Below are 22,610 nucleotides of genomic sequence, written 5' to 3'. Positions count from 1 at the left end.
TAATCTGCTCATTACCACCACAATAACATGGCTGAGTTCATTCAGGCGTTAATTCCTTCTTCTACTTCTGGTTCCCCTCAGCGTTTCACACCCAGGTGTCCAATCCTATTGACTGGTGGAGAGCACGCCTCAGTGCATCGGCTCCTGGAAGCAGAGCTCTTTATGTACACACAGGCGTTTATTGTACACGACTCACAAGTAAGGAACAAGGAGCCCAGAAAACGAAGTTTACAGCAAACATTTAAAATTAGCATTTACGAAGCCTGTGTCTTCAAAGTTCAACAATTGTTCCTCTGCTACACTTTCCTCCTCTACTTCGAAGAAACTTCTGTTGCCTTACTTAATTAATTATATGTGTCAACTGTTGCTGCAGATTAAAGCTTAAAATACTAAACATGATTAAAAATGTAACTAGTGGAGTTTAAAACGTTAGACGTGGGAGCTTCAAAGCTCAATGTGAAGCATTGTCTCCTGTTTCAAATACCTCTGATTTGTTCTTAGGCTCATTTGGCATTTTAACAAGTCAGTTGATAAATTGGCAGGAAAACATGTCCATTTTAAGTAAGAGAAAGTAATGAGCAATTGTCACGGAAGTAAGTTTTACTGAAGTTTTTATATTCTACTTTATTTGTCTTTCTTCAAAAAAAAGGATATATTTCTGCTTATGGATACAGAACAAGTACACATATTCTTTATTTTAAAAATAAATATTCTGTATTGTTGTTTTTAAGCTGCAGGCTTGTATTTTTCCTAACAAATAACAATAATAATAAAAAAAAGCTGTCAGATTTCTGTAATACTACTGAATGTCCAGTAGGGGTCAGTCCTCTCATGTTTTTATTTTTATTTTTTAAGATTTAACACAAGTTGTCCAAGAAGAAAACAAAACAAAACCTGCTAATTACATTTGTGCTACTGCTTATTTATAATTGAACAAATACATAACTTATATTTAGGAAATTAACAAAGTACCCTAACTCTATTAAATAGTGTCTTGATAGTTTTTTGGCACATAATAATGATGTACTAATTCATATTTTATATCACACTGAAGAAAATGAGAAAAAAAAACAACCTTAAATTTATTCTGTGGCTGTAAAAAAAAAAAAATTCTACGTTAAGAAGAATTTATAAATTTTCTTAAAAAGCACATCTGCAGCATCATGCTTATTGACTCTCCTGCTGTCGTTGCTTTACTGTATTTTCCATTATCCAGGAACTATATCCCTTTTGGTCACCCATTTGGCCAGATGTGAGTCATTATTCCACTGAGAGAAGCAGCAATTACGCAGTTTTTTTAAACCCAGATTTTAAAGTGTTCAGGTATTTTAGAGTTTGCAGTGCAATGCTTTCTAACAATGATTCAATTGTCTTTTGAAGGGAAACAGACCCACAGCATTACAGATCCTCCAACATACTTAACAGTGGCCATGAGGTGTTTTTTTTTTAACTTCTCATTCTTTTGACCAGACCATATGAGTTTAATTAAAATCCCCGTAGCATTGCTCAGCTCCACATGTTTATCTCGGCATGCCTCTGCAACATCTGGTTGCATCTGGACTCAGTGACCTCACCATTTTCTGCATTCACTTAAAGACCTGAATGAAAATAAGCTTATGATGCACGTCTCTTAGATTTCATCAGGATCTTGTTATGTAATTTCCACATTTGTCACAAGACGTTTTTTTTGTTCTGTTGAATTTCATGTAAAACTGCAAGGTTTCCATTTCTAGGAGTTTTTTTTGTCTAACTGGTGTCAACATAGCAGAAACTTGGAGAATTAGTCATGCACCACCTCGAGTCTTTCTAATCAGAAAACTTAAAAAATACAAGAATGATTAATCTTTTATGATGAAAGTTAATTTGTTGAAAATTCTAAAAGTACTCTTTCAGTTACAGAGTTTTGTTTCCTGAAAATAATACATCAGCATTTAACATTAAAAAGCGGTAGCAGGCAGATTAAATTACATTTTGACATCTACCACACTGCTGATGCAGGAAGTGATGAAGGGCATTTTGAACAGCTTCCTAACATTATTTTTCATGCTTTCGTTTCATGCCAAAAAGCACGTAGAGAAGAAGAATTTTCTCAACTTCTGGTTACGCGGCTCAGTGTGGAAATCAGGTCCAAATTCACAACGCAGAGTCCCTGAAGCATCGCCTCAATAACTGAGCGTGCTCGGAAAGTTAAGAGTTGCACCAAAAAAGAAACAAACAGAAAAACAACAGAGCCTAAATCCTTCAGACCAGAACCTTTACAATTGTAAATATTTGAATAAGATTTTCTTGTAAAGCCACGTTATTCTAACTGTTTACTGCCAACCAAGTGCATCGAGCGTAACACATCAGCGTTAGTTGTCCATTCCTGCTAATACCAATTAGAAGAAGAAGAAAGCAGAAGCTGAATTCCTTAAGAAACATTTGTGATTTATTGGGTTGTTCTCTGGTAAGCCACAAACTTACTGAAACTTAACATTTCCATAGACAAAATGTTTCCTTCTCAGGAAATCAGTGATTACTGAGGAGTATAATTGCTGAACAAGAAACAGGTGATTGGTTGATTAGTAAGAGGGTGCAGCTGTGACAGGAGGCAAAACAGGCAGGCTGAGGGAAAGCAGGAAGATGAAGGGATATTAATGAATATCCTTTCAGATTCCTCTGATTAGAGGAATTATAGCTGTACGTTATAGGAACAGCTATAACGTAATTATGTGTAATTTTTATGTACACATAAAAATTAACACAATATGAATACACTTTGAAGATATTCAACCCAGAAGAAAAAGGATCAAACTCAAACAAAACCCAAATACCTACAGAATGAGAGAATTACTAAATTAAAGCCATGTTGGCCTATTGTTGAGCTTACTATACGCTTCACGGCCCGGTCTATGCCTTGTAAATCTACCCTAAACTCTTGAGAAGAGTTTTCTTAACATTCTTTGAATGCTGTTTATTGCACCTTGTTTTTAAACCAAACTTTTTCATTCCACTCAACTTTCTATCAATGCTCTCTGTTCCTCTTAAATGAATGATTAAAAATCTCGTTAAATTCATTTTACTGACCTTAATCAAGACTCCAATTTTCCTAAATGTTTTTTGGCAATAAGCTACATCAGTAACAGTAACAGAAATAAAAGCTTGAAATGTCTTGTGTAATTAATACAGATTTACTATTTTAATTTGAAAAAATTGATAAAAGGACATTTTAGATTTGGATATGAAGGGAGGCATGCCCTTTTGTACATTGGCTGGTAATTTTAGCAACACTACAGTGACTCTAGTTTAATCAGTTAATTATAGTACAAATGCACACCACACTGATCAGATGTGGTACATGTGGGGAAGCTAAAGCATGCCAATGCATTTCCAATGCTGTGTAATGAAAATGATGTAATTCCCAGTGTTAAAATGTCAGACTGGTCTGTGTTTGTTGTTGCTGCTGCTTTCACACGCTGGGAGCAGCAGCGCGGCACCCGATAAGAGATCACATCTGGGCGACAGCCTCTGCTTTGCTCAGATTCATCTGCTTTCCTTCTTGTGCCACAGCCACCAATGAATACAGATGCTGTTTGTGTTTTTGAGAGCAGTCAGTGTTTTCAGAGAGATAAAGCGTGACAACCAGGTACAATGTGCTCCTGCCACATGCCTGCCTGCTCTTAACCTCCAAACTAAACACAACACCTCCCGCCTGCCTGGAAACTTCCTGACCGATAATGAGGTGACACATTTTCGTCAGGTCTTATGGCACAAACTCCGTGTCGATCCAACCAGTTGCCCTCCAGTCCCGCAGCCCAATAATTTTGTCTGTGAACGCGTACTTCCTCTGGGCAACAGAGCTGCATAGTTTAACTTATGACAGAACAAAGTCGGAGCTCCACCGTCCCATTGTTTCTGCCAGGAGGGCCTCTTGGAGGTGGATAAGAAAAAACGACATATCAGGACTGAATGAAGGATGAAGAGGCTTTGGGGAAAAAAAAGGGAAAAACACGAGAAGGCTTCTGGTAAGAAGAAAACAAAAACAAAAACAAACAGTGGCGTGCACAGATATTCTGGGGTGCAGGTGATTAAGTGGGAAATAAGGCAACTTGTGCCACAAGTGGGATTTTGTTCTTTTACAGGAACAGCTATAACGTAATATCTATAAATCAATTTAAAATCAATAGCCATATGTTATTGTTTGGCGTCAGATGGTGCACTATTAAAAACCAAAAAAGATTTCAGAAGGGTTCTTTTTTGTACAGAAGAAACAGAGCAGGTACTCTAGCACCTCCTAGTGTCTATCTGTGTACGTTTCTGGCAATAAACGTTTGACACATGTTGAAGGTGTCATGGAACTCATAGTTTAATATCTCAAATAAAGCAGAGAAAATACAACTTTTCCAATGATATAAAAATAGTCAAACAGTAAAAAGCAACCCAAGTCTGAAATATTTACACCTGCTTACATTCAAAATGTTTTTTTGTTTTTTTTTAGCATAATCAAAATCAAGCTTTCCAAAAACACCTACTTCCCTATGAACTTAGCATAAGTGTGCCCTTCATCAAATATCACAGTGTCGGAAAGAAAACAAGTGAAAATGTAAACAATGTTCTGCCTACAGGGGGAACAGCTTCAAATTGTAACTTAAGTGCGCTACATTATCTCATTATCCAGCAAAATTCACAGAAAAAACAAAATGTCCAGTTAAATCCGAAAAGCTGCTGTTGCTGGCGCCGGTGTTTACTGCCAGGGCAGTCAGACCCCCCGCTGGGTGTCACAGCCCAACACCTCCAGGCGGAGGGCGATGTCATTGACCCAGCCCCGTGGGTGGATACGGAGGTAGCGGGCAAACAAAGGAGGCTCGAAAACTGTGAAAACTTCCTCGTCTGGATCGTTGTTGCCTGTGAAGATCTGATGAGGAAAAGGAAGAGCCAGAAGTCAGGAAACAGCACAGAAAGATGACATTTATCATGTCAGTGCATGCAGTTCCTCAGAAAAATACTCTCAGCTCTTGCAGTTTCTCACATTTTGTCTCATTACAGACACAACAGAAAAACAAAGCAGAGCAACATTGTGAAACTGAAGGAAAATGATGAAGCTGCACATTGTTTGTATCAATGTTTGTAACACTTTTGTCTTCTTTCTTTCTTTTCTTCTTTGGGAAATAGCTCAAACTTAAACAGATTGGATGGAAATTGTATTTGAACCCACAATTTTCAAGTCCCAGCACATATTTTCTATTTGATTTGGGTCTGAACTCTAACACATGAAGATGGATTGATGTAAAAAAAAATAAAAAAATAAAAAGCATTGTATTTCTTAGGCTTGTTGTCCAGGTGGAAGATGAGATGTGACATTTTAGTTTTCCACCACAAATAGTAATTTGCACACAGAGCAAAGTATTCAATTTTAGCATCTTCTTTCATATGTTTGCTGTTTCCCCTGCATGACTTCTCTTCACACGTTTCAAATTTAAATCCATGTATAATTTTCCTTCCACTCCACTACTTTGTGTTTGTCTAAAATTCCAATGAAATGCAAAATGTTTCTGCTTGTAAAGTTGTAAAAGTTCCTGTGGTATTAATACTTTTACATGCCACTGTAAAAGTACATTTAATCCCAAAGACCAAAACATGTGGAAATAGTCTGTATTTTTTCTTTTGCCAGCCATCCATAGATGTAGTTCAATGTTTTCCAAGACCCACACTAGCACTGCAAAAAAAACTGGGTTGACTCATCTACCCGGCAGCCTCAGCTCTGATTCACTGAATAACTGAATACATATTAGAGTTGGGAAACCTGCAGTCTGCCTGGCAGCTGTGACGTGGGCCTGAGTCTAAATGGAAACCGTTTATGATTTTTTTTTCTGCATACCTTTTCTCTCTGGGAGCTCTCCTCCAACACGCTGCTCCAGGAATGTCGGTCCGGACTGAATGTGACCGAAAACTCTGTTACCATCATCTGGGTCAGCAACGACCGAGCGCCTTGCGTGATGATGCCTGTGATCCGTTTGACCTTCCCCAAATCCACCTGCAGCCACTCATGGGGGTTGTTGTTCTGAGGCAAACAAGATATTGAAGCATCTTCAGATTTCAAGAGGATGTTCACTGTGTAGCTCAGTATATGATCAACAAAAGTTGGCTTTTTCACAAGAAAATAATAAAAAAAATGCAACAACTTTCCACAATTAATGAAACCATTAATTTTGTTCCTGAGCACTCTTGGTAAAATGCTTTCCTTACATTGGTTTGTGGCTTTAAATTTAAGTTCTTCTGGTTTATGTAGTGGGATAATGATCCAAATCATAATAAAAAGTCCAGTGACTAATGGGTCAACAAAACAACAGGAAGGTTTTTAGATGGCCTAATCCAAGTCTGGAGATATATTTTATTAAGAAGCAGTGGTATGAACTTAAAAAACAAGTTGTTTAATCTGGAAAACACTCCAATGTGGCTGAATTAAAATGATTGTGCCAGAAGAGTGGGACGAAACCCGTTAGTTATTACAAACACTTTATGGCAGCTGGTGCCCCGGAGGGCACACACAATTATTGGGGTGACTACTTTTTCATATAGGTCCAGATTGGTTAAGATATGAAAAAATGACTTTTGTATTTACTCGGGTTGTCTTGGCTTGATATAAAATTTGTTTTGATTGTTGGAAACATGTTGACAAAAAAGGCAAAAAAAGAAGAAACACTTCTCCATATTCCTGCACAAACTTTAGAAAGATTAATATACATATCTTCACTTAACTAGTGTTGTATAATTGTTTGTCTTGAAATATGTAAAAGATTTTTCTCACTTATATATCTTTAAAAAATCATCAACAAACTAATGTCTTCTTAACTTTAGAGCATGGTTGTTGAGAAACCGAAACATAGAAAAACAATGTTTCACCCGTGTATCTATTCTCCTACTCTTTACTGGCACGATGTGGAAACCGGTTGTGGGCAAAAGTTTCAACTTCAGTTCCTTCATTGTTGAAATTCTTTTGGTTTTATGCAACATTTTGCTGTTTGTTCATCTTATCCTAGAATTATCTTATAACCAAAGGTCGGCACCCAGAGATTGACCTCTGTTGTTCTCCGGTGCTACAGCAGCTCAACGACCTGCCATGAGGACAAGTCACACGCCTGCAGTTCACTTCTGGAAAGTGTTAAAACGATAAGGTGAAGAGGAAAGGAAAGAGAAGCTGAAGCCAAACATGATAACGGAGTGTGAAGAGAGAAAGGTTAATGGTCCGCTTTGCGAGCTTCACTGCTTCTTTGCCACCTGATGGAGACCAAATGTCACCGATAATGCAGACAAAAGGTTATTGATGGATTAAATGTCTTGAGTGTTTTCATTAATTAATTTCTTTATGCAGTATGCAGTCGGCATGCTAATCAGTAGATATACTTATACTCGCAAAAAGGTGAACACACCTTTGGCCTCCAGGCGTTGGCTCCACCGCTCTGGTGCAGGCGTGCGAGGAAGGGGTACCAGCTTCGTAGGAAAGACGACTGAAACGATGAGGCGCTAAAGCTGCTGTCATTAATGCTCCCCTTTTCAAGTCCCAAAGGCAGAGAGCAGCCTGCTCACGCACACACACATAAAACATACAGTCTGAGTCATTTCTCACTCTCTGCAAGTGCTAAAAAAAAGTTGAATCAACTCACTGTTCAGATCGCATCCCAGCAGCTCCAGTCGGAGAGCGGGTTTCTGCTTGTAGTCGTGTGGATGAATCCTGATGTAGCGAGCAACTAACGGTGGAGAGAATCTGTTCTCCTTTGTCTTGGAGCTGTCCAGGTTGCCACGAAACTTCTGCAGCACAGTTAGAGTAGTTTGGGATTTTTCATTGTAGTTTAGTTTTATTTCGTTGTGACTTTCTGATTGTCTAATTCAGTTAGCTTTCATTAGTTTTTACTGTGGGTTTGTTAGTTTTTATTAATAATAAGTAGTGTAAATATTAATTTCAGTTTAGTTTCTATTAGTTATGTTAGTAGTTTTAGTTTTTTCATACTTTGGTTAATTTTTAGGTGGAGAATTCAAAAAGGTCAAGTACAGCGTCATTAACAATATACTTGTCCTTAAACATCAGTTGGGTAATGTATATTCAATTGATGATACAATTTTCCAAAAATGAATTAAATAATTGTTAAACAACCAACTGACTCTTGGCATTTTATCCCAACTTTTGCTGTTACCATTTTGCGGACTCAAGTAGTGCCACTAGGAGGAGTACTGAGTACCGTAATTTGATGACAGCTGACGTAAACTGCATGTGCAAAAAAAAAATTATAAAATTTCATATCATACCGAAAGGCTAATAGATTCATTACACAAAACAAGGATTATTATAACTCTAATTTCAGTATTTTAGTTTTATAAACACATGAAACAGTTTTCCTTAGTTATTGTGTTTTCCCCATTAATTACCGTTTTTATTCAGCTAACACTGAAGCCTGAAGTGACCCAATTCCGATTTTTTTTGACGTAATGAAACGCAGGCCACTATCCGATACGTATCTGATCTTTTCAAATGTGACCTGAATCTCAACGGCCATGTCGCGTTCATTTGACGTTTACGTCACTGATACTCAGCAAATATCGCTATTCTGCGTCCCGATACTCGCAAGTGGAAAACCCCCCCCCAACAACCATGACGGACTACAATGAGGATTAAGTTGCTAATATGCTGCTCCAAGTCGGACAACAACTTCAAGTGTGTAAACTATGCTGTTAGCATCCATGTTCACTCCCGCGAACACTGAGCACTACTTCTTTTTTGTGGCGGTTGGCAAAACCATATGGGCAAAACACTATGCACTACGTTATTGCGCCCTCTACTGCGCATGCGGGACACTTTCAGGTCATTGGCCATTCCTGTTTGGAAGTATGAACAACCACGGCAAAAAAAAAAAGAAGAAAAAATCCGATTTGACAAAAAAATCAGAATTGGGTCACTTCATGCTGCAGTGTGAAAGTAGTCTTAATTTCAGTTTTTGTTATTTTGTTCGTTTTGGTTTACTATAATAACCTTGATCTGCAGCACAGTCAGACTGAAAACAGTTCAGTCTAAAGGGACAATGAAGATTACCTCACAGCTGTCTAGCCTTTGCTCTGATGTCTAAGGAACTGTGGACGTACCCTGGTGTTAATGGAGCCGTTTCCCCTGTAAGTAGTCCAAGTCTCTTGGTCGAGGCTGTAGGACACATTGAAGGTGGCGGTGTAGTGGTCCCTCAGCTTCGAGCTCACCCCCTGTGTCTGGATGCCATGCAGTAAGGTGGGCCTCAGAAGATCAACCTGATACCACAAATGATTTTACACTGACTGTTTCACAACAATACCTAAACTTTGGCTTTGTGTGTCAAGTGTAAATTCTCAGAACGTCTTACCTGCAACCATGACTTGCTGCCCTTTCCCATCCAGGCGTTGTAAAAACCAGTCATATCGAGTCTTGCCAGCCTTGGCTCCCAGTTACCTGGAAACAGAAACATAAACCAACATAAAGACCATAACCCCTTCTTACTTCCTGATGTTTGTAGGCATTTTCCTTAGATTGACTGAAAGTTGTGCTAATTCTTTTGGTACTGTCACATTAGAAAGCCTGTTGCAAATAAAAGAAAAACCCATCTGATCTTACCGCTGTGATCTGATGCTGTAATCTGGGAGTCTTCGATCCGCCCTGATTTCATTCCCAGAGGTAAAACACATCCTGCATGTCACAACATCAAAAGAAAAGTTCAGTAAAGTGTGTTCCTAAAATACTCAGTAAACACATTTAAAGCAAACAACAGCATGCAGTAAATAAATTTCAGTTGTGAAATGCGTTTCAGTGGTTTGACCTTTTCTGTAACTGATGAAACTTTTGATATTACCCTGAGCAATGAGGGGATTCTAGGATAACTCAGCTCTGAAATTGGAGTGGGCATTGATGAAGGCCATGATTCAAACATTGTACTGAAACACTCTGATTCATGTATTTAGCTTATTGTTCCATTCTTTTTATTTCTAATAAATAAAAATGATTTTTTAAATTAGTAATAAGCGTAAAACTCTTATTACCACTTCCCGAACTAACTGTCCAGAAAATATGGCCTATCAATTAAAATATTACACACTGTGATATATAGGAAATTAGGCCTTTATTCCTGATAAATGCCTCACTTATCAGGCATTTATCAGGAATGGTTTACAACTGATAGACGTTTCACAGAAAATTTTAATTTTATCTAAACCTAATGAAAAAGACAAGACCTCAAGCAACAGGGATTTCTTTATTCTAGTTCGAGCAATTCTGGCATCTATGGTACAAACAGAACAATAGATGTCAGCATAAAAATATCAAGGATTCAAAAAAACTGATGACAAATCACAAAAACAATCAAAAAATGCTGAAGTTTGTGTCTCATTGAGTTTGGGAAGTTTTTCTTATAGATACACATGCCCCAGAAATCTTAATACCCATCTGAGTCTAGACCCAGTAACACAGTTTGATTCAAAACCATCCAATTCAATCAGTGCTTCTATCAGTAGGACATGTGTGCACCTACTTGGATCATAGACCAAGAGCTTGGCTCTCATCCCAGCCAGCTGGTATTCGCCGATGGTGCACTCCACTAACCATGTCCCAACCGTCGGGGGTTTCATCTCCACCGTCCCAAAAACACCTTCAGGAATGAAAACAAAGCAATGAGTGAGACAGAGTTATTGAAAGTTCATGTTACATAGAAATGTATTTATTTCTAAATAATTAATTAATCTTGATTATTAGTTTTTCCAGATCAGATGTTTTAATGTTTTTTTCTTTAGACTTTGGTTGATTTTATGCCACTGTTTATTCATAAGTTGGCATTCAGTGCTTGCCAAAATAGTTTACAACAGTTTGGATGGTTTGGACGGCAGCAAGAGTCGGCAACATCAAAACAACCCAGTAAGTGCAGTACAGGTGCACCACAAGGTTGGTTGGTGCCTATATCCAGAAGTCATTGGGCATGTGGTTGGGTACAGTCTGGACAGGATGCCTGTCCATCAGAAGCAAAAAGGCCAAATAACCAAAGGACAATTTAGAGAGACCAGTTAACCTTACTGTCAGGGTTTTGGACTATGGGAGGATGTTGGAGTCCCTAGAGAGAACCCACATATGCAACAGAACTCCAGACTATCACTACTGATCATAAAAAGACATCAAGAAAGTCTGGCCCCCTTCTAGGGAAAGTATGGATACAAATGTGTGTTTGAATGTGTGTTTTTACCTGGAAACAGGTTGAAGACACCCATACGATGTTCTTCTTTACCATGGACAGTGAAAGGCAAACCATGGAAGTGAACAGCATGGTACTCTTTGTCGCCTCCAACATTAAGAAGGTGCCACCTCACTGGCTGATGCTGGGCCACAACCAAACCAGGAAGAGTCTCGGCCACATAGCCATTTATGGCTAAGGAAAAATATTCATTGCCTTCGTTAGTGGACGCATTGCAGAGCAGAAAAAGCAAGCTTTACAAGAAACACAATGAGTCACCTGCAAACTTATTGCTGGTGTGGTACCAGGGATCCTGTGTGTTGGCCTGACAGGGGGGAGAGCAGTGCTTCAGCAGGTTCTCCTCATGGTACCAGCTTTTAGTTTCATCAAAGGTATGGAAGAGCAGGGAGAAATCCTGGATGTCTGGATGCATGTTGAGGTTATTCTGCCATCTGTTAGTCTGCAACGTTCCAGACTTACAGATCACAAGTGGACCAACCAGACCAGAGTGAAGGTCCCTCTCCTGTATGAGACAAAGAAATTAAGTGAGGATGTTTGCTACATGAATCAGTTTTTGAATGTGTAAGTAACACAGCAGCAGACCTTGTCCACAGTGGAGTAGTAAGCGCCAGTCTTGCAGTTAAACTCAGGATCAGAGGGACCTTGATACTTGCTAATTTTCCAGTTGTAGGTCCGGGTCTGTCCTGGAGGAACAGGTTCTCCAGGAATATCAGAGGATGCACTGCTCTCTGTAGGGCTAAGATGCTGGCTGCGGTCATACACTCCATGAAGATGAAGGGAGTAGGGTCTCTTGGCGTTGTTCTTAAAGGTCACCTGAGTTAGGACACGGCATAGATGAGAAACATTAGATTTGACTTCATAACCAGATGTATTTATATGCCGGTCATTAACAAAATTGATCTATTGTCTATGACAGATCAGAAGAAAACAGGAAGAAGAGGAAGAGGAAAAACTTTTCTTGTGCTTCTTTCCTTACAGAGGAAGAAACTCACTGTGAGGAGATCGTTAACTTCAGTTCTGATGACAGGCCCCATGATTCCCAAGTGTTCCTCAAGCTCTCCTCTGTTGATGGGCTGCTTGAAGTCTTTATTCACGTAAGCGCGATAAACCACCTTCGTATAACGAGGAAGGAACTTCCTCATCCCCCGACGCATCTCTCTGATTTTAGGAAAATCAATTATTAAGAACTGCTCTTTCAGCGAGTTAGAAGAATCACTGTGTCTGTTCCCTTGTAGAACCACCTTTCACAGCAATTTCATTTACAAGTCTGCAAAGTTATGTCTCTACTAGCTTAACAATTCCAGGCACTCATACACTACTTTCCAAAAATAGCCCAAGCTTGGTCAGACTTTTATTCCCACCTGGGTTTAATGAATTGATGTGATGCCTTGATGCCATAATCCCATGTGATTTCATCTGCGGCGATGTAGTAATTACGGGGTTTGGTTTCTCCAGAGCGCGGACCAATTAAACCCGTGCCAAATATTTCTGATGAGCCGTTCACCTGTTGAAATAGTTAAACATTTATAGCAGCGAAGCAGAAGGTTTGGATTGTCCTGAATAAGACAAAATCTAAACGTGTACCTCATTGTTGTAGTCATCATACTCAAAGGACAGATTGACCTCTGTTGTGTTGCTATCGGTGAAGTTGTATTCAAGGTCCAACAGATCGTCTAAAAGACCCTCAGATTCAGAATAGATGTAGTTTTCACCCATCTCCTCCACTGGAGAAATTAAGTTTTCAGAGCGGACCTGTTGACTTTCTGATGCGTCACCATTTGGTGGTATGTCATTGTTCTCTGTCCAGTTCCCGCCTGCCTCTCGTTTCTGTCTCCCACCTCTGTCTTCTTTTGCATTAGTCCGATTTTCAGGAGTTGTCCAGCTGCCATCTCTCTCTAATTCTTCCAGGACATCTTCTGGGATCCCCGCATCTGAGGGACCTTGTTCCCTTTTCACTGACGCCACCGGCACTCTCTTCAGCTGACACAGGCCACGTTCATCTTCACCCAAAGTTACATTTTGACCAGTAGTATTGTTGGCGATAGGTTTTTTGCACACCCGAACCAACATTGTGCCATTCTGAGGTCTCAAGCCCCTCGGTTGCAAAAATGCGTTGTCAATAAATTCAGAGATATCTTCATCCTCATTGCGGTCGACCAGAGAAAAGTCACTGCAGACGCGGACAGTGTAGCGGATGGTCATTCCCCGACTTCTAAGCTTGCTGTCAAAGGCACTTATCTCCCACTCCCCTGGAAGAGAAAGTCAGGATGTAGTGCTATGCAGCAGTATTCAGACCTTAAACTTTTTTTGTACATTTTTTCACATTCCAACCACCAATTTAATATATTTTACTAGGATTTTACGTAAAACACCCATGAGCTCATGACTATGAAGTGAAAGGAAAGAATAGATGGTTTTCATTGATAGCAAAATGAAGAGGGTTATTAAGGACTCTGGAGGAGCTGCAGAGATCTACAGCTCAGGTGTGAGGATCTGTCAATTGGACAGAAATTATTTGTGCACCTCACACATCTGGACTTTATGGAAATGAAGCTTTCTGTTTAAAGAATGAAAGTGAAAATTGAAGCAGGACGCAGGCCACTCTTTGTGAAACCATAGCTCCAAGCTATTTTCAGTAAGAAATGCATCCAGAATCGCCGAACGGCAACTCCCAGCACTTCAGATACATTTATGTATCACCAATTAAACTAGAATCTCTGTCCACCCACTTATTAAGACGATAAAATCAATCCAGACGGTCAGCTTTGAACCGTAAACCAATGAGCGAACATGTTCATGTTAGGAGCTGGGTGTAAACGTGAGCTTTTCCCTCACCGATCACTTCTGTCACCATGGGAACAGTTACAGCCGTCATGGGGAAGAGGGTGAGAACAGACTGGTAGAGGCCTTGGTACTGAAACAGGTTTCCGGTGAAATAGATGGAGAGGAATTCGCTCTGGGTTCCCACGTTGGCCACGTGCCAGAAGGGGACGTCCCTCTGACACATGACAAACTGACGCCCGCTAAACATGATGCCGTTTACACCTGGTGGGAGAGGCACATTCAAAGTACACGTCTTTGTTTTCACTAACAATGGTGGAAAAAGATCAAATAAAAAACAAATGCAAACATGTGGAACTCACTGTAGATGACATTGGAGTCATAGAAGTCAGGGTCTGTGGTGTTGTAGGAGCTTTGAGTTGACCTCTTCATGTTTTCCTTAAAGTACCAACTTCTGTTCTCGTCAAACACAGCAAATATGAGACTTCCTGCTGGGTCCTGCTGCAAGGAATGAGCAAACAAAAAAAGCGTTACAGCCAATAGTAGACAGTAAGGACAGTATGTGTCTGACGCGTTTTTCATCTCACCAGATTCCCACTGTCGTGCTTGCAGATGAGTAGGGTCCCGACCAACCCAGAGGCCAGGTCCTGCTCTGGGGAGACGGTGCTTTGGTACAGCTGAGTCAGGCACTGGGGGTCTCCATCCAAGGGTCCGTCATCTGAAGTTAGCTTCCAAGTGTAGCCCAACGTCCCATTGGGTGGAACTCCCAATGTACGCAGGTCATACCCGGCAGCTGTTTAGAGAGATTTGAGCAGGTTGAAGAAAAGCTGAAGATCACAAATCTCTGAAGATCTTCAGAGATTTGTGAGGTTCTGCTAATTTTACTGAGCTGTTCAGGATTTTACATGAAAGATGAATAGGTGAAGCGGAAGGAGAATAATACGTAGTTACTGAAAAAATATATTCTAAATAAAAATTTGAAAGATTTTTTTTTTTTTTTGCTTTTGAATTCAAGAGCCCTTTATTTTAATATAAATTTTGTCAGAAAAAACTGCCTTTGGAAGTAAGTAATATGTAGTGATATCCTTTCTTAGATATTTTAAGTGATCAAAACTTTATTCAAAGTTAAGATTTTTGATTGGCGTTTACCTGTTTATTTTATGAGTAGATATTTATGCATATATTAACCAGACAGTCATGGATTAGCAGAAACAGGTGAATAATTTACAAATTTACAGAATAGAATCATCTGCCAGTAACTACGATTGACTAGTAAAATAAACAGATATCTACTTTCCATTAATGAATATGGACATGGTTATATGATTTGTTAAATGCAATATCATGAAAGCAAAAACAAGTTACAAATGAAAAGACAGGGAGCTCAAAGAGATATTATTTTTAACAGGGATTAGCGGTTAAAATTATTTTACTGAAATTTGGGGACAGATTTACTTTAGAGCTTATTGGTTTATGGTATAAAATCAAAATAAATCCCATCCAGTGCATGAGCGCAACATGACAACATTGATAAAGTTCAGAGAACATGAATCTTTTAGCAAACACAGATAAATAACATTTTTAAAATTATATTTCCGCTCTTTTTGCACATCTGATTTTCTCCATTGAAGTACTGTGTTGTAAATAGTCTATCTTTTTTACTGTTCAATGTATATGCAATGCATATTAATGTTATTGTTGTTGTTAATTTTGTTGTTTAGGATTTGTTTTCTTTAACACTTTAACTTTTGGTGCAAACATTTATATCTCTTGCTTCTGTTGCACCTAAATTTTCCCTTTGTGGCACAATAAAGGCTGCTTCTATTCTATTCTATTCTATTCTATTCTATTCTATTCTATTCTATTCTATTCTAAGTTCACCCTCGATGTGCCCCTGTGGGAAAGTGCCACTCTGGTGGTTTCTGTGCTTGCAGCAAAATCACACTTCCTCCTTTTCCCTGTTGTGTTGCTGCTAACACAAACTTGCATCAGCACCATGCGGGCATCCAGAGCCCGCATGGTGCAAACACTGCATTCACTGTGTTTGTGTGTTCTCCACAAACACAGTGAATGCAGATTTCTTCAGAGCGTAGGCTTACCATCAGCGTATCCCGGTCCTGGAACGATCTTGGTAAGGCCATTGGGGTAGATATTGAAAGGGCGACTGGCTAAGTTTCTAAAATAAATCTGGAAAAAAATCAACAAAAGGCACATAAATAAATAAAAAAAAAGAAAAATCCCAAACAGAGCAGATTGTTAACATGCACTAATCAGACTTTCAAACAACTCACATGGATTTCATCGTTGACTCTTCCTTTCAGTAGGGGACCCAGCAGGGTCTGAGAGGGATTCTTCCTCACGGTGAAGGATGGATCTGCGTACTCAACATACACAACTTTCTTATATGTGTAGCCAAGGTGATGGGGAGAAGCAGGCAAATATCTGGACTGTAATTCACTGGAAACAGGAAAAAGAAGGGAAACAATTTGTTTAGCAACAAATACTTATGCTTTTCCTTTTTTCCTTCCACATTTCCTCACCTGTCTGTGGGTTTCAGATGAGGAGCGTAGTTCCAGGTGACTTCCTCAGCAGCAATATAGTGGGTGAACGGGCGACTCGGTCCTCCGCCGGATCTGGGTTGGACTTGTGGCTTTGGAATTTGTTCTATGTTGAACACATACTCTGAGCTTTCGTCATAGATGATATCATGTTCGTTAACTTTGCGCACTTCCTTGGTGACGGGTTCCGGGCATTTCTCCACCGTAAACAATGCATTCATGCCATCTATGAAACAGTTAATGTTGGTTATTCCAAACTTAAGGAGTTGTTGTTATATTCTGATAAGGTAAACTGATAATTTTTTTTTTTACCATATCGATGAGCGTGGATCTGACAGCTGATGAGGAACTGGCCCTTGGTTGCCGGTCTCATTTCTGCAGTGATGAATGTCATTGGAGTCACTTCCACTGTGACTTTACGATGGGTCAGTACCTGCAAGTAAACAATTTATAGTACATAGATTTCATTTAGATATTAGACTCAACTAACTGTTTGAATAAAATCTTTAGACAAAAGGATAAAAAACTACTTTCTAGAGAACCTTTTAGCCAAATGTGTTTAAGCTTGAAATCACCTGTGAACCCCAAAAGTTCTGGAGCCCAAGCCGGATTTATGTAAAAATTGCCGGATGTTTGTAGTTTTGATTTCTACAAATTTAAAAGCAAAAACTTGGCTAATGAATAAGGGATAATATGTGTTGTACTAACCCTTTTTTAACCTTAAAATATTTTTTTTGTATGTGAAAATGAGATATAAGAGATAAAAAAAATGTCAGTTTGAATCAATTGCCTGTTCTTACTGGCCAGATTTACTTAGTGGAAGTGGAAGAAAATAGATAGGTAGTTTTTTTTTACCATATTTATTTACAATAAAATTGGAGTATTGAGTATGTATTGCTTTTAACTGATGCCTCAAAATAAAATTTGGTGCAACATTTTCATAAAACTCAAATAACTTTTTTATTGGAGAAAAAGTTACATTTCTTCCTTAAGTTTTCATAATATGTGAAAAAGCGGAAGTTTTTCCAAGGAACTATAAATGTAATTGTATATTGTCCCTCCAGGCAGCCGTCCATAGCAGGTCCAGCCTGTTCCAGGACTTCACCAGCCAATTCCAGGCCAGAAGTTCAAACATGACCTGGTATGAAATTAAGTTGCCTCAGCAGGCTGAGTTCTTTTGAACGAAAGCTAAGGAGGAGTTTGTCATGCAGCTTAACTTCTGTTTATAAATGCAATTAATCAGTATCTGTTTGGAAATCTGTACATCATGTTTAAACTTGCAAAATCTCTACAGATACGTGAAAAAAGGGCACACAACATCAATAAGCAAGCACAGAGACTCGAGTTTCAACCATCTTTAAGATTTGAGTTTCAACCATCTTTAAGATTTAAGAACGAGAACAAATTAATATCTAATTCTCATGAAAAATTAGATCGGATCCATAAGTATAGTAAAATTGTATCTTATATTTTAAATGGCTCCACCATCAAATCCTATTTTAACATATGTTACAGACAAGAGTGATAATGATGAACTGATTAGACAGTAAAAATAATTTAAGGATTCATCCTTTATGGGAAACACCTTGCTTTAATTATTTTTTTTTTTTTTAACATTTAAAAGCTGCCTGTAGAAAGAAGAGCTCCGCCAGGGAATTGTTTTCAGAGTTCTCCTGTTTATATGTGCAGCCAACAAAGATGCTGTTATGCTCTTGGATGAACAAACACAATCTCACAGATAAAGGTCAACCTTATCTACTGACTTTGGCAAAACCATGCAGTTCTCAACAGAAATGCCAGAAATGCCTCCAACACTGCAGACCTGAGGCATTTCCTGAGCGCCCTGCAAACATCTTATCTGGCAGACGTCCCTGACCGGTCTGCTGTGACTGCCTCTTATCTGAAGTCTTCGTTTACCTGCAGTGTGTGATCCTGGAAGCGAATGGAGTGGATTTCTGGAGTAGTGCCCAACCCGATCATATGCCAAGACACCGGGTAATTACCCTGACACATTGTCAAACCTGCACATAGACAGAGACGGATTCAGTGTAATCACTGAGCAAAGCACTGAGCAACGCATGCATGCATGTCAAGCATACATGCACGCTTAACATTTCAGCATGCATGTACGCAGCAACGTCTTCTGCGGTGTGTTAGGCGGCTTACCAGGTAATGTGGCGTTGATGTATCCATTGATGGTGTGGTATTCGTTCCTGCCATCGCTTCTCCTGAACTTCTCCCTGCCCGTCCTCTGCCCCACCTCTCCATACCAGCTTTTAGTCTCATCAAACACGGCAAACAGAAGGACAAATGCTGGGAATCTCCTCTGGCCGTCCTCTGTGAAAGCGCCTGACGCAGGATTTTAAAGTTAAGTGACTTATTTGGTGATATATCCAGGTTTTAAATCTGAAATAAAGCATTGGACTTCTTCCTAAACTACCAGCTCCTGTGAATGAATGTATTTTGATGACTCATTCCAGCAGCTCACTGACCTGATTTGCAGATGAGCAGGGCACCGATGAGTCCGGAGTTCATGTCTCGCACCGTGTCCACCTGGGAGGAGTATGAGTATGTGAGGCAGTCGGGGTCACTGATGGTCGGGCCGTCGCTGAAGCTGATGTCCCAGACGTACTCATAATATCCGCCGGGCTGGACGGCGTCATCCTCCTTCTCCTGACCAGTGGTGGAGTCATCATATCCAGCTCCTGGAAAGAGAGGATATTCCATGAGTTGTTTTAGCTACCAAGGTGGATCAAAAGAGTAAAAGCTGCTCCCACTAAAAGCCTCCAGATATTAAAAAAAAAAAAAAAAATTGAGGAAAAAAATGTTAGAAAGTAATTAAAGTTCTTTGGGAAGCAGTGACTCAGAGCAAAAACATTAATCAGACAAATGGACATCAAAACAGCTGAAAATGTTCTTTTTTTCCCCATCAACTTTAAATTGATCCACTCTTTAGTGTTGGTCTTTCAGATAAAATCCAAATAAAATGTGTTACATTTTCCAGTTGTGACGTGATAGAATATGAAAACAGCAAAGGCAGAATATGTTTAAATAGGCTAAACCCCGAACGTGACAAAAGCAGCTTTTCAGATTATAAAGTCAGTTATCGGAACCGAGCTGCTTGCAGGAAGTGATGGTTTGGGACGTTTAGCAGCATTAGAGTATAATCCGGTGCTGTCAGCGAATGGGATTAACTAGGAAGCGCCACACGTGGGTACAAGATTCTAATAAGAGCCAGAGAGATGAGCAGTTTGGCTCCCGCAACCCGCAAAAGATCTGCACACATGAGATAATGGTGACCGTTGTTCTCTGTCACTTCTTGAGAATCAAGAGTTGTTGTTTTTTCTTAATAGGGGTTCCTGTTCATTGAAAGCATTTTTTTTTTACAGTTTATTGATAATGATGTTATAAAAACTGCTTCATTCATCACATTTCAAGTTCAAAAAGGAAACTACTATGTAGTGACTCAAACTGTAAAATAATCCCACATGGTAATGTAACTCACTGTAACAGTAAGCGGTCAGTTTGCAGCTATTTCTGTCTGAGTTTTCCATTTCCTCATCTGCACTGCAACAGGTCTTTAAACCAAACCATGAGTCAAGCATCTGAGTCAATCTGTTGCTCATTATTTGACAAAGGACAGGGGAATGCTGCTCACTAATGTTTAACCCATGTTGCTATGTTCCAGAAGCAAAAAAAAAAAAGAAAAAAAGAGAAGAAGACATGCTGGGTATTTTGACGGCTTACCTTCAGACTGCTTCCAGTAGGTGATCCCCACTGGGCTGATGCTGTAGGGCCGAGACGCCAGGTTTTTGAAGTGGACCACCACTCTCTCCCCAGCCTGGGCCACAATCACTGGGCCCTGAATACCTGCCATCACATAACATCAGATGCTACAATTGTAACATTTTCAAACATGATATGATGCTTGTTAATGTGAAAAAGTATGTTTATGCTAGATTCAGCGACAGCGTATGGAGGGACGATCTTCTTCATATTATTATTATTACTTATATTATTATAATAGTATTATATAGTATAATCATATATTGTTTGAATGTATCTGGTGAAATAAGAAATATTTATGGATTGCAGCATTTATTGCTTTATAATTAATAACATACTTATGCTTTATTGTTGTCTCTTGATAAGAGTTTTCCTCCCTTACTTTTGGCTCCAAGCTTTCAAGTAATATCAGGCGTACATGATAATGTCAGGAGAGTGGCAGAGTTTTAAAATGTTTGACTTTAAAATTTTTTTTTAAATATACATATATGTGTGCCAGCATATTGAAATCAACTGCTTTGTATTAAGATGCTTATAGACTATTAATTTTTCTTTTAAATAATTAGATAATTAAAAAAAAAAATCAAACTACATTTCCATTTTCACAGCCAATTTATTAAAATTCCTGAAATTTTGCGAAAGCTTTTGGTTTGGTGTGACGCCACAGAATTATTAATGCTATTCCACTCACAAGGCTCTCAAGAGGCACCACTTCATTCATTCATTCATTCATTCATTCATTCATTCATTCATTCATTCATTCATTCATTCATTCATTATGTTACTGACAAGTTTCCTGCCGTCATTAGGTAAGTGTAAATGAAAGCGTGCACCGCCCACCTGTCCAGGCTGCTCTCGGTTTGGGGGCAGTGAATGCAGCATCTGTGTACTCCCTGTAAACGGCCTTGATGTATTTTTGAGGAATGGTTTTGAGGTTTCCTCTGAAGAAAATCAAGGATTAGTTAGCCATAAAACAAACTTAGGCTCGGAGAACTGTACTACACTTTTCTCTCATCATTTAGTCGGAGTTGCTTACCTTTGCTCGGATGCGCGGCCCCCATCGTCCAGGTGGATGTAGTCCCATCCGATCTCCACCACCGCTATGAAGTACTCCCTAACAGCGCCCTGTTGAACCTCCCCGGCGGAGCAGCAGAGGAGGAGCGGCAGCAGGAGCAGCAGCTGCTGTGTCCTCATCCCTTCTGTGTGCGCACCTGTTAGCTCCACTTCAGTGTCCCGGTGTGAAACACCAACCAGGCTCTGCTGCGCCTCCTCTGGGCTCCGATATTTAAGGGAGGGAGGAGGGAGGAGAGGAAGGTCAAGAAGAAGACGGTGAAGGGAGAGCACGTGGGGGCGCGTGGGTAGTCGTGACATCACATTAATTTTTTCTGGAAGATGAGTTTGTCTTGGAGACGCCATCGTAATAAAACTCACTTGCAGCTGCACTCTGTCCATTAAAATCACTGGGTCATAGCTGGAGGTTGGCATCATTGTAAAGGTTTAACAATTTAAAAGAAGTTAGATATGAACAAATGAAAAGCTATTTATGAACTAAAACATAAATATGATGTGTATTTATCTATTTATGAAGTTATTTATCCACTCAAAAAGAAAAGGCTTCACATTAAAATGTTAACGTTAACTGAGTTTTTTTTATTATAAATAAATATAATTGAAATTAGGTAGAAAAAGAGAAGTCATAATAGGCAGCAACATTAAAATAAGTTAATCTCTTCCAGGACTCCATTTGAGCATCTTTGACTGTTCAAAACATGGTTTACATACACTAACCTGAGATTTTTTTAAAACAAACTTTGACATTAAAGACATCTCCAAATAAATCTAAAAACACATTTTCAGTAGAAGTGTGAAAAGTGCAGTACATAGACTGGGTTAGAACTATTTTAAAATGTCTGTTTATTTGGGAAACCTTTATGTTTCATGTAAAACAAAGGCGTAATGATGTAAAGGAGGATTTTATGCAGCGGAAACATTGTTTTAGAATGTTTATGACATCTTGGATGGTTCTGCAATTACAGTGATGAGAATTATGGATGTCATGCAGTGGGTAGCAATCACAATCCATAAAGAAGAAACGTTTTAATTTGTGTTTTAATATGCTGAAAAGTCATATGAGATTAATTTTTATCTAGTTTAAAAAGCTTTATAGCAGTTTTGAATCTCTGTCTGGTTTTAAAACTATATCAAACTATTGACTTGACGACTAAAGTGACTCGTTTTTAATCAAACTGGAAGG

At 39.2% G+C, this 22,610-nt stretch overlaps 1 protein-coding gene across 2 annotated transcripts; it reads right to left on the bottom strand.

Annotated features, from left to right (window-relative positions):
- Nucleotides 1-4,320: 4,320 nt before the first annotated feature.
- On the bottom strand, nucleotides 4,321-21,787 carry f8 (coagulation factor VIII, procoagulant component). 2 transcript variants are annotated; one of them, XM_008420383.3, is made up of 27 exons: nucleotides 21,393-21,787; nucleotides 21,197-21,297; nucleotides 20,318-20,440; nucleotides 19,063-19,275; nucleotides 18,737-18,919; nucleotides 18,488-18,591; nucleotides 16,883-17,003; nucleotides 16,553-16,796; nucleotides 16,304-16,469; nucleotides 16,112-16,199; nucleotides 14,600-14,805; nucleotides 14,375-14,513; nucleotides 14,067-14,276; nucleotides 12,816-13,480; nucleotides 12,593-12,735; nucleotides 12,224-12,389; nucleotides 11,814-12,044; nucleotides 11,490-11,733; nucleotides 11,223-11,405; nucleotides 10,521-10,637; nucleotides 9,611-9,682; nucleotides 9,363-9,448; nucleotides 9,115-9,270; nucleotides 7,644-7,788; nucleotides 7,410-7,558; nucleotides 5,858-6,040; nucleotides 4,321-4,894 (listed from the first exon to the last, which is right to left on the bottom strand). In XM_008420383.3, exons 1-27 carry the CDS (start codon nucleotides 21,770-21,772, stop codon nucleotides 4,739-4,741), a joined length of 4,974 nt encoding a protein of 1,657 aa, XP_008418605.2. In that variant the 5' UTR covers nucleotides 21,773-21,787; the 3' UTR covers nucleotides 4,321-4,738. The 2 variants fall into 2 exon arrangements, with proteins under 2 accessions (XP_008418605.2, XP_008418606.2); XM_008420384.3 differs by having other exon boundaries at nucleotides 14,375-14,510.
- Nucleotides 21,788-22,610: the final 823 nt, after the last annotated feature.

This window comes from Poecilia reticulata, chromosome 10, assembly GCF_904066995.2.
Source record: "Poecilia reticulata chromosome 10, P_reticulata-male-v2, whole genome shotgun sequence".
Classification (NCBI taxonomy): Eukaryota; Metazoa; Chordata; class Actinopteri; order Cyprinodontiformes; family Poeciliidae; genus Poecilia; species Poecilia reticulata.
Note: the sequence above shows the minus strand (reverse complement) of the source record. Positions and strands in the feature narration are given on the sequence as shown.

Excerpts from the sequence above, each read along its gene's own strand:
- f8 (XM_008420383.3), bottom strand. The coding sequence starts at position 21,772 with ATGGCGTCTCCAAGACAAACTCATCTTCCAGAAAAAATTAATGTGATG. Across the intron at positions 9,449-9,610 it reads TACAGCATCAGATCACAGCG|GTAACTGGGAGCCAAGGCTG; the intron begins GTAAGATCAGAT and ends TTCTGTTTCCAG. Across the intron at positions 6,041-7,409 it reads CCAACGCCTGGAGGCCAAAG|AACAACAACCCCCATGAGTG; the intron begins GTGTGTTCACCT and ends TGTTTGCCTCAG.